Below are 18,014 nucleotides of genomic sequence, written 5' to 3'. Positions count from 1 at the left end.
TGCAGCGCTCTGGCAGGTAGGCTTTGCACATTGCACTCACCTCAAAGTCCCTGGCGAGCTGAGGGTGTTTTGTGCATGCCACTCTTTAATAATTGGGTTTGATGCCGACGTTATTTACCGCTGGCATGATCGGAAGGCCTGATGGGATTCCGGCAGTCAGCTGTCCTAATGAGCATTCATGACATACAAATGAATTCAAATGGCTTCTGCGCCACCCTCTAGCAGGAAGTGCAGCTCATCATTAACCTGCCATTGGGAGAACTGCAACATCATTTTACACCAGCACATTCCTGACTTTTTGGCTCCTGTCAGATTCCCCAAAGCTGCCACGGGCTGGTTGGAAACATTTCGCCCCATAAATCTCTCTTTCTGAATTTAATGCTATCCTTAACTTCCTGAGTAAGCCACTGATGGATCTTTTTCACTGAGGTTTTGGTTTTGAATGGAACATGGTTCTGTTAAACATTTTGAATCATTTTCAATGTTTCTGACTGGTTATTTACCATCATTTTAGTCTAATTAGCCAATCAACCTTAGCCAGCTCTCCTCTCTTAAGAGTTTTGTTTTGAAGGAGTATGTTGTCGACCTAGACATCCTGCAGGATGGGTGCAGAATCATAATCTACATGACAGAAAAACCAATAGTTGGACGGTGTACACAGATAAATAGATGATACCTGATCCACCACTCTTTAAAACTATTCATGTTTAACCGGTGATTCTGGAAGGAGAAACTCTGAATGACTAACACCAAGTACTTCCTACTGGGGAACCACTGTACAAGTTGAAGCATGTACTTACTGCACAGGCAAGTCCCTCATGGATATCATACATAGAATCCCTACAGCGCAGAAAGAGGCCATTCAGCCCATTGAGTCTGCACCAACTCTCTGAGAGAACATCTCACCCAGACCCACCCCTCTGCCCTATCCCCGTAACCCTGTGTATTTACCACAGCGAATCCATCTAACGTACACACCTTGGGACACAAAGGGACAATTTAGCATTGCCAGTCCATTGCATATATTTGGAGTGTGGGAGGAAACTGGAGCACCTGGAGGAAACCCACGCAGACAGGGCGGGGGGGAGAATGTGCAGACTCCACACAGGCAGTGACCCAAGCCTGGAATTGAACCCGGCTCTCTGGTGCTGTGAAGCAGCAGTGCTAACCATTGTGCCACCGTGCCACCCACTGGCCGCACAACTTCAAAGTGGTGCCTGTTTCCAACCCCCTCCTGTGCTGGCCTGGGCCGGGGTTGGTGTGGGAGGGAGGGCACAGATTCCACGTTTAGGCAGGATTCTGACTTATTCGTAATCCCACAAATGGTAGCTTCGCACCATTGGCTCCTCATCCAAGAACATACACCAAATGTCTGCTTTGCATTAAAGATTGCATTTTCTGGTGAGCATCCAAACTATTTTTAATTCACATGGAGATAGAACTTTAAATTTGGGTACATTTTTTTGTCAACTTGTACAAGGTTGACAAACCTTGTCATAGATTGGGGTAGTGCCTGGGTGTGGGGGGATATGTTGTAGGGAAAAGGATAAGGGGATAGCGAAATGGGTGCAGTGGGGGGGGTGGAAGGTGCGGGAGGTCGTAGGTTGGAGGAGATTCTATAAGGGCTGTGTCTATTTGGCCATTATCACCTTTTAATGAAAGCACATTGCTGTCAGCATGTTAGTGAGAATCCTCAGTGTCTCCATCCCTCTTTCCCATTGAGCCCTTTACCTGGCATGTTTGGAGTATCTGCACTGGCGACGAGTGACCCCCCTCATCAAAAGTTCCCTGTCGTTACTGTCACTATCACTGGACCAGGAGTCCTCAGTCATCCCCTCACAGTTCCAGCAGACAGGAGATCTCAGCAGGTCCCATACACATAACACCTATGGGTATAAAGCAGTGGAACGTTTAAAGATATGTTTGAAGGTTTGGTTAACAGCAACTTCCTGCCTTTATAATGGATATACAAACTAAGGTGTTCCACGCGAGCGGGATTATGGAGACAATATTGAGCCACAGCATGAGAGAAGAGTAACTATTTGCTCAGTTTTAGGAGGAAAGAGAGGCAGAGATTGAATCCCCGAGTCTAAGGGCTATTGAACTGAGGCACTGCTGCCAATAGTAAGAGGTGGGTCTGCATAAAAGCTGGATGCAGAGAAATGGCAATTCCTGTGTGGGAGGATTGGGCGTGAGCTGAGATTGTTACACAGGAAGAGGCTGAAGACGGCTGAGAGCATGGAATAATTTGTGCAAAGGATGGACATTTTCATTTTGGGGTTTTGGTGGATCTGGAGATCAGAGGGTCGAACGCTGAACTGGATTTGGGACAGGGTTGGACATGGGCTGCAGTTTGGGATCAGCTGAGATTTAGGGAGGGAGGGAGAAAGGGAGCTGCCTGGGAGACGGTCAGAGTATAGAATCCAGGCTGTTGAGGCGTTATGAGGTTTTCAGCAGGGGATATCAAGGGGCAGCAGCTGGCCTCGGGAATTAGTTCATTTGGTCACCAGTCAGTGACGATGGTGCACATTGCATGTGTGGCTGAAGGATCCAGTGAGCAGGTAGACATTGGAGGAAGGTATAGCCTCCACAGTGTCCCCAGTCTGTGTGATAGCCCAGGAATAGGCTGATGGCCAGGCCATATAGCTTTCTGCGATAAAAGGGAATGGGCATTTTTTTATGAATGGATGAGCTCTGAGTAGGAGTTCTGGTGGATCATGTCCAACCCTGTCCCAAATTTGGTTCAGTGTTCCACCCTCTGATCTCCAGATCTGGGGAGGGCCTGAACCACAGTTGCTGCAAATTGCATGAAGTGAGGACAGTTCACACAATGGTCGTGTGGCCGTGCTATTCCAACTACCCATTTGTAAGCAGTTCACAAGGGACCTTGAATCAACAGGAGCAGCCTGAAGTCACGGCACGACCAGGAGCAGATGCATACACAGTTGTACAAGTTTGTTCTGTGGGAGTGGAGACATTTTAGACGGGGTGTGGGGCGGGGGGAGAGATCAGCTTGGGTTTGTGTAGTGAGGCCAGGTTTACACACAGGGATATCATGTCCTCTTGTGCACAGACTTTGGTTTTGAATTCCAGTTACAAATTGATCGCTTCAGTGCTAACTTGAATGGTACAGGCAGCAAAACAGAACTACTCCCATTGCAACACACCTACAAAAAATAAATTCCATGTGATCTGCTCCTGCTGGAGGTTGCTGTTCAGTTTGGTGACTTTAAAGGTGAGCGGGAGCGGGGGCGGTGGTGGGGAGAGGGGGGGGGGGGGGGGGGGCGGTGGTTATTAAAGAGCAAAAACATTGCTTCACCGAAGAGGGAAAATTAATTCTGACGGATGAGGCCTTGAACTGGGATGGCTCGGCTCCACATTTGTTACAAGGCCATTGGTTCATGCACTGCTGTCATGCAACAGTTACCACAGTGAAGAGTCTGGGAGCAGATGCACCATGCCTACAGGAAGTTTCTTATTACCCTGGTAGGGAAAAGACGAATCTCATTCCCCTGGACTAGAGTCCCAATAGAAATACAGAAACTAGAAGCGGGAGTAGGGCCATTCGGCCCTTCGAGCCTGCTCTGTCATTCATTTTGATCATGGCTGATCATCGAATTCAATGTCCTGAACCCCCCTTCCTCCCATATCCCTTGATCCCTTTAGCAACAAGAGCTATATCTAATTTCTTCTTGAAATCAGACAATGTTTTGGCCTCAACTACTTTCTGTGGTATTGAATTCCACACATTCACCACTTTCTGGGTGAAGAGATTTCTCCTCACCTCAGTTTACCCCTTATCCTCAAACGATGACCCCTAGTTCTGGACTCCCCCACCATCAAGAACATTCTTTCTGAATCTACCCTGTCTAACCCTGTTAGAATTTTATAAATTTCTACAAGATCCCCTCTCACTCTTCTAAACTCCAGTGAATATAATCCTAACCAACTTAGTCTGTCCTCATATGACAGACCTGCCATCCCAGGAATCAGCGTGGTAAAGCTTTGCTGTATTCCCTCTATAGCAAGGACATCCTTCCTCAGATAAGGACACCAAAACTGCACACAATACTGCAGGTGTGGCCTCACCAATGCCTTAGACAATTGCAGTAAAACATCCCTATCCTCAAATCCTCTCGCTATGAAGGCTAACATACCATTTGCCTTCCTTACTGCCTGCTGTACCTGCACACTTACTTTCAGCGACTAATGCACGAGGACACCAAGGTCTCGCTGAATATCTACCTCTCTCAATTTACACCCATTCAAATAATAATCCGTCTTCCTATTATTGCTACCAAAGTGGATAATCTCACGTCTGTCCACATTATACTCCCAGATTGCCCAGGAGTCACCAGGAATTACTGACTAATCTTGAGGGCACTACTGCCAGAAACCGAGAAGTATCACTAGAGCTAGAAAGAAAGATTGTGTTCTGATTTTCCTTACAATTTTGTCTACTGATTATAAAACAACACGGAGATAGGACCAGGTGAGGCTGTGTGATGGAACTTCCAGGAATTCACCCAGCCAGAGTCTGAACTTCAGATTATGGGTTGTGGAGAGAGTCCTGTGATGGTGCAGAAATCGCAGCTACATATGAACAGGAAATACTTTCCAGCAGACCCCAGCTCAACGACCCCCTCACCCCAGTCAACTCAACACATAAAAAGCAGGAATAGGCCATTCGGTCCCTCCAGGCTGCTCTATCGTTCAATAAGATCATGGCTGAATTTTGTTCTCCAAAATAAATAGCTTGATTGAATACTCTGGACTCTCTTATGAGGAGTGATGAGTAGAATGGGCCGAGATTATTTGGAGTTTAGAAGAATGATAGGTGATCTCATTGAAATTTATAAAATACTCAGAGGGTTTGACAGAGTAGATGCTGAGAGTTTGTTTTCCTCTAGTTGGAGAGGAACACAGGGGCTCAGAAAAAGTGGGCCAGGCATTTTGGAATGAGAGGAGAAATGTCTTCATTCAGAGAGGGTTGTGAATCGTGGAATATTCTTCACCTCAGAGGGCTGTGGATGAGCCATCACGGACTATATTCAGAGGTTGATAACTTTTGAGCACAAGTCCTTCTGTATGAATGTATGTCTAAGAGGTGTAAGTAAATGAGCTCAACTGATTATCTAATTAATTTTTGTTCTTCCTTATTCCACAAGTGCGTGCATTTACAAGTCAGAAAATTCAAAAAGAAAACTTCATATTTGAGCCCAAAATTCACTGATGTAAACCTCGGCAGGCAAGGCTCACAGACAGTATCAAACAAATGGATCAACGCTTGTTTAAAATAGTCAATTTCGGAAGGTTACAAAACCATACCACTAGCAGACAAACACTGCAGTAACAGGAGTTTCTCTGCTGCTTACTAAAGTGCTTGACTGATTTTCACAGTGTGACCTCTATTTAACCTACCATTTAAATTGAACAATCAATCCCATGGGTCCAAACCATGTAAAGAATCAGCAGCAAAGGGACACATCAGGTGCTGTGGCTCAGTAAGCTTCAGGACAGCTGGTGTCAAGCAGGGACACTGGCGTAGGCCAGCTGCAATGAATGGCTTGCCTCAGTGTGGCAAGGTTCTGTATAATTCAGTAGATTTGCAAAAATGCCCATCCTCCAAGGAGCGGCACAGTGGCAGTGGTTGGGGTGGCACGTTGGCACAGTGGTTAGCACTGCTGCCTTACAGTGCCAGGGACCCAGGTTCAATTCCAGCCTTGGGTCAGTGTCTGTCTGGTCTGCACATTCTCCCCGTGTCTGTGTGGGTTTCCTCCGGGTGCTCCGGTTTCCTCCCACAGTCCAAAGATGTGCGGGTTAGGTGGATTGGCCGTGCTAAATTGCCCCTTAGTGTCAGGGGACTAGCTAGCTTAAATGCATGGGGTTATTGGGATAGAGCCTGGGTGGGATTGTGGTCGGTTCAGACTCTATGGGCCGAATGGCCTCCTCCTGCACTGTAGGATTCTGATTCTGTTATCTATTTTATGAAGGAGGTTTGTGATTTCAAGAACTACTTATATATAGCTCTTGGGGCTAAAGTGATCAAGGGATATGGGGAGAATCAAGATATTGAATTGGATGATCAGCCATGATCAAAATCAATGGCAGAGCAGGCTCGAAGGGCCAAATGGCCTACGCCTACTTCTCATTTCTATTTAAAGCAGTTTGCTTGTAACATTTTATGACAACCAGTCCTGTTGATCGGGCTGACTCGTCCTTTTCCACCTCCATGTTTGAGGGTTGTGTTTTGTCAGTCCTGGCTCCCCTGCTGCTCCGACAATGGGCCGGGGGTACGAGCAAATTATTGCTGAGGCTGGAACACAGCATCACCCAGAAATCTGACACATTGGCCACATCAACCCCTCTCCACTGTTGCCCAGCTCAGTGAGACTGCGCTTGCCATTCCTCCTCATCTAATCATAGCCAGGGAAGCACTGAACACCTCTCTTCCTTCTCCTGCACTGTTGCTGTGCAGTCACTAAGGGTCTATTCCTGACCTCCTCCTATTTCACATCCATGCTGCTCCTTGGTGACATCATCTGAAAACAGAGTCAATTCCACATGTAAAATTCTCCCCAAATTGTCCTGAATGAGTAGAAAGTCCAGTCAAATATTTTCAACACTAAAGGCATCATCTTTGGTCTGTGCCGCACAATTTGCTCTCTTGTACCAACTCAATCGCTCTCCCGGGTTAATGTGTGCAGCTGACGCAGACTGCCCCGAACCCCACAGCCATAACTCACCCTGAAAGGACTTCTCAACTAGGTATCTACATCGTCACAATCTCCTATTTCTACTTCAGTAACATGCTCAACTCCATCCCTGCCTCTGATGCTCATTCCTGCCACTGTTATCTCTGGAATTTATTCCAGTGCTCTCCTGGCGTCCAGTGCTCTCCTGGCTAGCTTTCCACATTCTGCTGCCAGTCTCATTCTTCCCTGTGACTCCCAGACAAGCAATGCCTTGATTTAAAATTCTCATCCTTGTTTCCAAATCCATCCATGGCCTTGCCCCTCCCTATCTCTGTCATCTCCTCCAGCCCCACAACCCTCCGAGATACCTGCACTCCTCGGACTCTGGCTTCCTCTAGCCCCAATTTTAATTACTGCACCAGTGGGGGCTGTACCCATGTCTCAAGTGCTCTCAAACTCTCTGCCTCAGTGCCTCGTTTTCCTTCATTAAGGTCCTCTTAACAAATACCTCTTTGACAAAGCATTTGGCCATTTGCCCTAATATCTTTACGTGTGATTTGGTGTTATAATAGATTTATAAAGCCCCTGAGATGTTTGTTACGTTAAAGGTTCTGGATAAGTTGTTATAGAAAAGCCAATGTTAAGGTTACTGCAGAAAAGGAGATCAAAAGTCAGAGACAAAGCTCACTTAGAATCACAGGATAGTACAGAGCAGGCCATTCAGCCCATCCAGTCTGTTTTGTAAAACAATGTAGTTAGTCCAAGTCTTTCGTTCTTTCCACTTATCCCCACAACATTTTTCTGCTTTCACTGTTTGATGACAGGCACTTGGGTTAAATACTTGAGAACAAATGACAAGAGGCAGTGGAACTGCACCCGTGTAAAAAAACAGCTCGAGAAGAGGCCAGTACATTACAAACAAAACACCTGATAATACCAAGAGATTGCAGGTGATATTAGCAAACTGTCAAAACAGCCTTTAAGAAAGAACTTGTTTATACTTTGCACTTTATTGCAGCCTAGAGATTTTCAAAGGACATCACAACTGTTCAGTGTAAACATTGCTGTGTTTAAAACAGGAATCTCAATGTGAAATGGTGATTCGTTCAGTTAGCTGAGTGGGACACAGGACCTTCATCTTCCAGTCTCCTCTCTGACCATTTCCTCTCTCCACCTCTCCGCTTCCCAACGACGGTTAGGACTGCAAGAAAACTCAGGGATAGGAAACACCGTTAACTTGTAGATGGGTCTTTTTCAGCATGGAGGTCGGTCACCAGTGGAGTGCCCCAGGGAACTGTTCTGGGACCCTTGCTCGTTGTGATTTTTATAAATGACCTGGATGAGGAAGTGGAAGGATGGGTTGGCAGGTTTGCTGATGACACAAAGGTTGGTGGTGGTGTTGTGGATAGTGTAGAGGGATGTCAGCAGTTGCAACGAGATAGATAAGATGCAATACTGGGCAGAGAAGTGGCAGATGGACTTCAACCCAGAGAAGTGTGTGGTGGTTCATTTTGGCAGGTCGAATAGGATGAAAGAATATAATATTGGCAGTGTGGAAGATCAGAAGGATCTTGGGGTCCGGGTTCATAGGACACTCAAAGCAGCGTCGCAGGTAGAGGCTGTAATTAAGAGGGCGTATGGAATACTGGCCTTCATCAATAGAGGAAATGAGTTTAGAAATCGGGAGATAATGCTGCAGATGTATCGGACCCTGGTCAGACCCCACCTGGAGTACTGTGCCCAGTTCTGGTCACTTCATTACAGAAAGGATGTGGAAGCCATAGAAAGGGTGCAGAGGAGATTTTCAAGGATGTTGCCTGGATTAGATGGCATGCCTTATGAGGACAGGTTGAGAGAGCTAGGTCTTTTCTCCTTGGAGAGGCAAAGGATGAGAGGTGACCTGATAGAGGTGTATAAGATGTTGAGAGGTATTGATAGAGTGGATTCTCAGAGGCTTTTACCCAGGGCTGAAATGGTTGCCACAAGAGGTCACAGGTTTAGGGTGCTGAGGAGTAGGTACAGAGGAGATGTTAGGGGCAAGTTTTTCACTCAGAGGGTGGTGGGTGTGTGGAATCGGCTGCCAGTAGTGGTGGTGGAGGCGGATTCGATAGGGTCTTTGAAGAGACTTTTGGATAAGTTCATAGAAGTTGGTAAGATAGAGGGTTATAGGTAAGCCTAGTAGGTAGGGACATGTTCGGTGCAACTTGTGGGCCGAAGGGCCTGTTTGCGCTGTAGCTTTTCTATGTTCTACCGTTAACTTGTAATGACATCAGACTATCCCAGCATTGACTGTGTACACAGCCCCACACCTCGATTCCCATCCCCCACCCTCCTCCCGTCACCCTTTCCCTCATAGTGAAACCCACTACCAGTGATTCCCTTCCCAATGCCCTTTCCCTGGTCACCCCCCCACCCCTTACACACTCCCATTACCCCCTTCAACTCCGCTCCCCTCCCCCTTCCTCACTACCCCACTCCTCCCTCACTTACCCCCATCTCCCATCACTCTCCCCCTCCCCTCCCACCCTCTTCCATCCACCCTCCCCTCCTTTCCTCCCTTCGCTCCTCTTCCCAATCCTCCCTCCCTCTCACCCCTCCCCCACACTCCCTCTCCTACTCCTCCCTTTCTCCTCTCCAGTCCCCATCACCGACCTCGCCCCACAGCCCGAACCCTCTCCCCCACAAAACTCATCCCCCAGCCCCCCTCCAATTCCTGACCCACCTGTCCCCTACTTCACTCCCACTCCCGAGCTCATCTCCCTCCGCTGCCCCCAGCTCATCCCACTCCCCTGTCCATCCTCCCCCCATTATAACCCACCCCATCCACCACCGCATTCCACCCCACCTCATTCTTCCCCCTACCACATTCCCCTCTTGCCCCACCTCATTATCCCATTCCCCTCACCTTGTCCCCCTCTCACCTTATTTCTTCCCCTCTCCATCCACCATATATCCCCCCTCACCTCATTTCCCCCAAATCATTTAACTCTCCCCCATCTCATATCCTCCTCCCCCACTTCATTTACCCCCATCTCATTTCCCCTTCACTCCCTCCTCCCCCTCATATCATGCCTCGTATCCCACCTCCCCCTCGTATTCCCCCCTCCACACGTCTCCCCTCCCTCTCCTCATATCCCCCCTCTTATGCACCCCCCCTCGTATCCCCCTCCCCGCGTATCCCTACCCTCCCCCTCGTATCCCCCCATCCCCATGTCTCCCCCTCCCCTTCATGTCCCCCTTTGTATTCCCCCATCCCTTCATATCCCCCCTTGTATTCCCCCATCCCTTCATATCCCTTGTATTCCCCCCTCCCCTTCGTAGTCCCCACCCGTATCCCACCTCCCCCTCGTATCTTCACCCCCTTATACCTCCTCGTAGCTCCAGCTCCCCCTCATATCCCCCCTCCCCTTCGTATCTCTCATTCCTCTCCTATACTCACCTCGTATACCCTGTCCCCTTGTATCCCTCCCCCTTGTCTCCACCTCCCATCCCCCCCTCGTATCCTCCCCCTTCTATCCTCTTGCCCCTCGTTTTCCCCCCTCCCCTCGTATCTCTCCACTCGTCTCCTCCGTCCTCCTCCGATACCTCTCCCATTCCCCCCTCCCATCTCCTTCCCCTTCATATACCCCCTTCCCCCCTCTTATCCCACCTTCCATTCACAGAATCGCAGAATACCACATTGAAGAGGCCCTTCGGCCCATCAAGTCTGCACTAATGCATGAAATGCCCTGACCTGCCCATCTAATCCCACTTGCCAACACTTGGCCCATAGCCTTGAATGTTATGTTGTGCCAAGTACTCATCCAGGTACTTTTTAAAGGATGTGAGGTATCCCGCCTCCACCACCCTCCCAGGCAGTGCATTCCAGACAGTCACCACCCTCTAGGCAAAATAGTTTTTCCTCAAATCCCCCATAAGCCGCCCACCCCTCAGTTTTAACTTGTGTCCCTTCGTAACTGACCCTTGAACTGAGGGGAACAGCTGCTCCCTATCCATCCTGTCCATGCCCCTCATAATCTTGAACACCTCAATCAGGTTGCCCTCAGCCTTCTCTGCTCCAATGAAAACAACCCAAGCCTACCCAATCTCTCTTCATAGTTTAAATATTCCATCCCAAGCAGCAGCCTGGTGAATCACCTCTACACCGGCTCCATTGCGTTCACGTCCTTCCTATAATGTGGTGACCAGAACTGCACACAGTACTCCAGCTGTGTCCTCACCAAAGTTCTATACAATTTCATCGTGACCTCTCTGCTTTTGTAATCTACACCCCGATTGATAAAGGCGACTGTGCCATATGCCTGTTTCACCACCCTATTAACCTGCCTTTCCGCCTTCGGAGATCTATGGACAACACGCCAAGGTCCCTTTGTTCTTCAAAACGTCCCTTTCATCGTGTATTTTCTTGTCAAATTACTCCTTCCAAAGTGCATCACCTCACACTTTTCAGGGTTAAATTCCATCTGCCACTTATCTGCCCATTTGACCATCTCGTCTATATTTTCCTGTAACTCAAGACACTCAACCTCACTGTTAACCACCTGGCCAGTCTTTGCGTCATCGGCAAACTTACGGATTCTACCCCCCACATAGTCATGTCATTTATATAAATGATGAACAATTGGGGGCCCAGCACGGACCCCCGTGGTACACCACTGGTCACTGGCCTCCAGTCACAAACGCAGCCATCTGTCACCACCCTCTATCTCCTACCACTCAGCCAATTATGAATTCACCTTGTCAGATCACCCCGTATTCCATGTGCATTAGTCTTCTTAATAAGTCTCCCATGTGGGACTTTGTCAAAGGCCTTGCTGAAATCCATGTAAACTATACGAGCTGCACTACCCTCATCCTCACCCCTGGTTACATGCTCAAAACATTCAATCAAATTTGTGAGGTATGACCTACGTCTGACAAAACCATGCTGACTATCCCTGATCAAACCTTGCCTCTCCAAATGGAGATAGATTCTCTCCTTCAGAATCTTCTCCAGTAGTTTCCCAACCACAGACGTGCGACTCACTGGTCTGTAGTTCCCTGGCTTGTCTCTACAACCTTTTTTAAATAGTGGGATCACAGCTGTTCTCCAGTCCTCTGGCACCGCCCCGCTGGCCAGGTAGGAATTAAAAATTTGGGTCAGAGCCCCTGCAATTTCCTCCCTTGCCTCCCACAACAGCCTGGGACACAATTCATCCGGACCTGAGATTTGTCCACTTTTAAACCCGCAATAGCTCCAATACCTTGTCACTCCCTATAATAATTTGCTCCAGAGCCTCACAGTCTCTCTCTCTCCTCGAGTTCCATAACTACCCCCTCATTCTCATGGGTGAAGATAGATGTGAAATATTCATTTAACATCCTCCCAATGTCCTCTGCCTCCACCCACAGATTTCCCGCTTGGTCCCTAATGACCTCTTCCCCTGGTCATCCTCTCCCCATTGATATATTTATAGAATATCTTAGGATTCCCCCTCCCCCTCGTATCCCCCCTCCCCTCCCCCTTGTACCCCTCCTCCTCGTATCCACCTACCCTTTGTATCCCCCACCCACATCCCCCTCCTATACCCTATCGTATCCCCCTCCCCTCCTATCCCCCCATACCCTCCAACCTCTTGTATCCCCACCCACTTGTACCCCCTCCCCCTATACCCCATCCCCTCATATCCCCCCTCCCCCTCGTATTCCCCCTCCCCCAAACCCCCCTTGTATTCCCACTCCTCCAACCCCCCCACAGCCCCAAGCATTTCCCTCTCCCCCTCCTATGCCCCCCTCATAACCCACCCCTCAAATCCCCTCCCTCGTATTATTCCTCCACCCCATCCCCCTCCCCCCCACCCCTCCTATCCCCAGCTCCCCCTCATTCCCCCTTCCTTTATAGCCCCATATCACCCCTCCCCCTTGTATCCCCTCATATGCCCTTCTCCCTCATATCCCCCTCCTCGAATCCCCCCACCTCCCCCTCGTATCCCTCCTCCCCTCAAAGCCTTATCACCTCTCCCCCTTCTATCCCCCGCCCCACATATTCCCCCCTCATATCCCTCCCCTCCTCATATTTTCCACATATTCCCCCTCCCCTCCCTCATCTTATCCTTCCCACCGTCTGATCACCCCTCCCCCCCCATCCCCAGCTCCCCCTCATTTCCCTCCCTCATAGCCCCGTATCACCCCCTTGTATATCCCTGTCCTCCATCCCCCACCCCTTCCTATCCCCCCTCCTGCCCCACCCCCTCCTTTCCCCCACCCCTCCTCCTATCCCCCACCCCTCCTCCTATCCCCCCTCCTGCCCCACCCCCTCCTCCTCCTATCCCCCCTCCCCCACGTATCCCACCTCCCCTCATTGCCCCATATCACCACTCTCCCTCCTGTCCCCCAGCCCCTCATATTCCCCCTTCCCTTGTAACCCTCCCCTCGAATCCCCTCCCACCCCTAATCCCCCTCCTTTCCCCCCTCAGCCCCTCCTAACCCCGTCGTATCCCCACCTCCCCCTCGTTTCCCCCCTTCCATCATAGCCCCGTCTCCACCCACCCTAAGTCTCGGCCCCGCTCTCTGTGAGGTACACAGCCTCCCCCCCCCGGGTTACTCACCCACAGACAAGCGCAACCCAGCCTCACTGCAGCCTCCGCAACAGCATTCCACAGCGCCCCCTGCGGCCCGGAGGAGCGGGCATTGCGCCCCCTGCGGCCCGGAGGAGCGGGCATTGCGCCCCCTGCGGCCCGGAGGAGCGAGCACTGCTTCCCCCTGCGGCCTGGAGAAGCGAGCACAGCGCCCCCTGCGGCCCAGAGAAGCGAGTACTGCTCCGTCGGCGGCCTGGAGGAGCGAGCACTGCGCCCCCTGCGGCCCAGAGAAGCGAGTACTGCTCCGTCGGCGGCCTGGAGGAGCGAGCACTGCGCCCCCTGCGGCCCGGGAAAGCGAGCACTGCGCCCCCTGCGGCCAGGAGGAGCGCGCACTGCGCCCCCTGCGGCCTGGAGGAGCGAGCACTGCTCCGTCTGCGACCTGGAGGAGCGAGCACTGCGCCCCCTGCGGCCTGGAGGAGCGCGCACTGCGCCCCCTGCGGCCTGGAGGAGCGAGCACTGCTCCGTCTGCGACCTGGAGGAGCGAGCACTGCTCCGTCTGCGACCTGTAGGAGCGGGCACTGCTCCGTCTGCGACCTGGAGGAGCGGGCACTGCGCCCCCTGCGGCCCGGAGGAGTGGGACCACAGCGCGGCCGGGAGGATTAGCTCCACCAATCTTCAACAATCAGTCTTATTCACTGGCCCTGACAATGGGCCAAATCTCACACCTGGTGTTGTGAGACTTCTTACTGTGCCCACCCCAGTCCAACGCCTGCATCTCCCCATAATGGGCCAAATGGCCTCCTTTAGTACTTTATAATCATAAGGCCATAAGACATAGGAGCAGGATTAGGCCACTCGGCCCATCGAGTCTGCTCCGCCATTCAATAATGGCTCATATTTTTTTCATCCCCATTCTCCTGCCTTTTCCCCGTAACCCCTGATCCCCTTATTGATCAAGAACCTATCTATCTCTGTCTTAAAGACACTCAATGACCCGGCCTCCACAGCCTTCTGCGGCAAAGAGTTCCACAGATTCACCACTCTCTGGCTGAAGAAATTCCTCCTCATCTCTGTTTTAAAGGATCGTCCCTTTAGCTTGAAATTGTGCTCTCTGGTTCTAGTTTTAGGCTCCGAAAGCTTGTGTGGCTTTTGGTACCAAATAAACCTGTTGGACTTTAACCTGGTGTTGTTAAACTTATTACTGTGTTTACCCCAGTCCAACGCTGGCATCTTCACATCATGACTAGTTTTTCCTATCAGTGGAAACATCCTCTCCACGTCCACTCTATCCAGGCCTTGCAGTATCCTGTAAGTTTCAATAAGATCCCCCCTCATCCTTCTAAACTCCAACGAGTACAGACCTAGAGTCCTCAACCGTTCCTCATACGACAAGCTCTTCATTTTGGGGATCATTCTTGTGAACCTCCTCTGGAGCCTTTCCAAGGCCAGCACATCCTTCCTTAGATACGGGGCCCAAAACTGCTCACGATACTCCAAAATGGGGTCTAATCAGAGTCTTATACAGCCTCAGAAGTACATCCCTGCTCTTGTATTCTAGCCCTCCTGGCATGAATGCCAACATTGCATTTGCTTTCCTAACTGCCGACTGAACCTGCTCGTTAACCTTAAGAGAATCTTGAACAAGGACTCCCAAGTTTCTTTGTGTTTCTGATTTCCTAAGCATTTTCCCATTTAGAAAATAGTCCATGCTTCCATTCCTCCTTCCAAAGTGCATAACCTCACACTTTTCCACATTGTAATCCATCTGCCACTTCTTTGCCCACTCTCCTAACCTGTCCAAGCACCCCCTGCTTCCTCAATACTATCTGTCCCTCTACATATCTTTGTATCATCCGCAAATTTAGCAATAGTGCCTTCAGTTCCTTCCTCCAAATCGTTAATGTACATTGTGAAAAGTTGTGCTCCCAACACTGACCCCTGAGACACACCACTAGTCACCGGCTGCCATCCTGAAAAAGATCCCTTTATCCCCACTCTCTGTCTTCTGCCAGTCAGCCAATCCTCTATCCATGCCAGGATCTTACCCTTAACACCATGGGCACTTAACTTATTTAACAGTCTCCTATGCAGCACCTTGTCAAAGGCCTTTTGGAAATCTAAATAAATCACAGCCACTGGTTCTCCTTTATCTAACTTCCTTGTCACCCCCTCAAAGAACTCAAAAAGATGTGTCAGACATGACTTCCCCTTGACAAGGCCGTGCCGACTCAGTCCTACTTTATCATGCACTTCCAAGTACTCTGAGATCTCATCTTTAATAATGAACTCTAAAATCTTGACAATGACTGAAGTCCGGCCTATGATTTCCCATCTGCTGCCTCCCTCCCTTCTTAAACAGTGGTGTTACATTAGCTACTTTCCAGTCCTCTGGTGCCCTCCCTGCCTCCAGTGATTCCTGAAAGATCACCACCAATACCTCCACAATTTCCTCAGCTATCTCTTTTAGAACACTGGGGTGTAGTCCATCTGGTCCAGGTGATTTATCCAACTTCAGACCTTTCAGTTTCCCCAGAACCTTCTCCTTAGTGATGGCCACTACACTCACCTGTGTCCTCGACTCTCCGGGAGCTCTGGCATCCCACTGGTATCTTCCACTGTGAAGACTGATGCAAAGTAACTATTCAGTTACTCTGTCATTGCTTTGTTTCCTATTATTACTTCTCCAGCCTCATTTTTCAGTGGTCCAATGCTATTTTTGTCTCTCTTACCTTTCATATATTGAAAAAAACTCTTCCTATCTTCTTTTATATTACTAGCTAGCTTACACTCATATTTCACCTTCTCCCCCCTTATTGCTTTTTTAGTTGTCCTCTGCTCGCTTTTAAAGGCTTCCCAATCCTCTGGCTTCCCACTAATCCTCGCCACTTTGTATGCTTTTTCTTTTGCTTTTATGCTGTTCCTGACTTCCCTCGTCAGCCATGGATGCCTTGTCCTCCCCTTAGCATGTTTCCTCCTCCTTGGGATGAATTTCTGTTGTGCCTCTCAAAAACTCCTACCACTGTTGTTCCACTGTCTTCCCTGCTCGGCTCCCTTTCCAATCAACTCTGGCCAGCTCCTCCCTCATGTCTTTGTAGTTACCTTTATTTAATTGTAATACCGTTACATCTGATTCCAGCTTCTCCCTCTCAAACTGCAGGGTAAATTCTATCATATTGTGATGACTGCTCCCCAAGGGTTCCTTCACCTTAAATTCTCTAATCAAGTCTGCCTCATTACACATCACCAAATCCAGAATTGCCTGTTCCCTAGTGGGCTCCGACACAAGCTGCTCCAAAAAACCATCTCTTAGACATTCCACAAATTCCTTTTCTTGGGATCCACTACCTACCTGATTTTCCCAGTCCACCTGCATATTGAAGTCCCCATGATTATTGTAATATTGCCTATCCTATCTCCTGATTTATTTTCTGCCCCACATCCTGACTACTGCTAGGGGGCCTGTACATAACTCCCATCAGGGTCTTTTTACCTTTGTGATTCCTCAACTCTACCCACAGAGATTCTATGCCTTCTCATCCGATATCACTTCTTGCTATCGATTTAACTTCATTCCTTACTAACAATGCAACCCCGCCCCCTTTGCCCATCTGCCTGCCCTTCCGATAGGACACATATCCTTGGATATTTAGATCCCAGCCCTGTCTCTGTGGTGCCCATAGCATCGTACCGGCCAATTTCAATGTGCGCAACCTTGTTCTGTATACTGTGCGCATTTAGGTACAACACCTTCAGTCCCGCATTGACCACCTCCCTTCTCATACTTGTCACCTTTTTTGCTCTGCCTGAAGTTAGATTCTTGCCACCTTCTATACTCTCTCATCGAATGATGTCCTTTGGGAAATGTGGTAGAGGGAATAAATTTGGTTCAATGTGAAGAATTAGTTGGTGCGGGTGTCAGCTTGACTAACCCAATGTATTAGATTTCAGACTTTCATTGTTTATTTTAACCCAATACAAACCATTTATCAGGTTGACTGCCATTTGGATCTCTTTTTTAGTTATTTGATGTCATTCCTTCCTCTTGTGAAACTTTTGACTCCTCACTGGGATTTGGTTCCGTGACTGCCGAACGGTCTCTGGAAATCTCTGAGGGGTGAGCCTGGACAGTGACCGTCATGGACTATATTCCCATTGTGGTGTCCATTGCATCCCCACCCCCATCCCTCCACCCTAACGTCACTTTCCAGTACCAATCACAAGTTGTATTGTGGTCACATAAACAATTTAACAGGCAAATGGAGTGGGAGTCTTAAGTGTGCTGCTATACAAACGTGTGCTAGTATACAAAAACTGTGCTGGTATACAACATGTGGAGATGCCGGCATTGGAGTGGGGTGGGCAACACAGGTTTAAATTCCAACAGGTTTATTTGGTGTCAGGAGCTTTCGGAGCGCTGCTCCTTTATCAGGTGAGTCACCTGATGAAGGGGCAGCGCTCTGAAAGCTCGTGATACCAAATAAACCTGTTGGACTTTAACCTGGTGTTGTGAGACTTCTTACGGTACACAAAAATTATGCTTCAGTTATATGAAGTTTTGGGCACTGCACTTCAAGAAGGAGATATTGGCCTTGGAGTCAAAGTGGTTACATGACAGATTTTCCAGAATGATGTGGGAAGATGGTGGCATAATGGTAATGGTAGTGGACTAGTAATCCAGAGGCTCTGGAGACACAGATTCAAATCCCACCATAGCAGCTGGTGGAATTTGAATTCAATTAATAAAAATCTGGAATATAAGCTA

At 49.1% G+C, this 18,014-nt stretch overlaps 1 protein-coding gene across 5 annotated transcripts in view; it reads right to left on the bottom strand.

Annotated features, from left to right (window-relative positions):
* The window catches only part of LOC144511930 (BTB/POZ domain-containing protein 10-like), a 92,306-nt gene extending 78,856 nt beyond the window's left edge, over positions 1-13,450 (bottom strand). The window contains exons 1-2 of one of the 5 annotated variants that reach the window (XM_078242399.1): positions 13,283-13,450; positions 1,732-1,886 (exon numbers count right to left, since the gene is read on the bottom strand). In XM_078242399.1, the coding sequence (XP_078098525.1) occupies positions 1,732-1,886; positions 13,283-13,396 (269 nt within the window). In that variant the 5' untranslated portion in view covers positions 13,397-13,450. Of the gene's footprint in view, positions 1-1,731; positions 1,887-7,383; positions 7,414-7,827; positions 7,934-11,642; positions 11,929-13,282 lie in introns of those variants that run through there. The other 4 variants (XM_078242402.1, XM_078242400.1, XM_078242403.1 and 1 more) reach the window with 4 other exon arrangements.
* Between the last annotated feature and the right edge of the window lie 4,564 nt (positions 13,451-18,014).

This window comes from Mustelus asterias, chromosome 25, assembly GCF_964213995.1.
Source record: "Mustelus asterias chromosome 25, sMusAst1.hap1.1, whole genome shotgun sequence".
Classification (NCBI taxonomy): Eukaryota; Metazoa; Chordata; class Chondrichthyes; order Carcharhiniformes; family Triakidae; genus Mustelus; species Mustelus asterias.
This window is presented reverse-complemented; position numbering and strand designations above follow the sequence as displayed.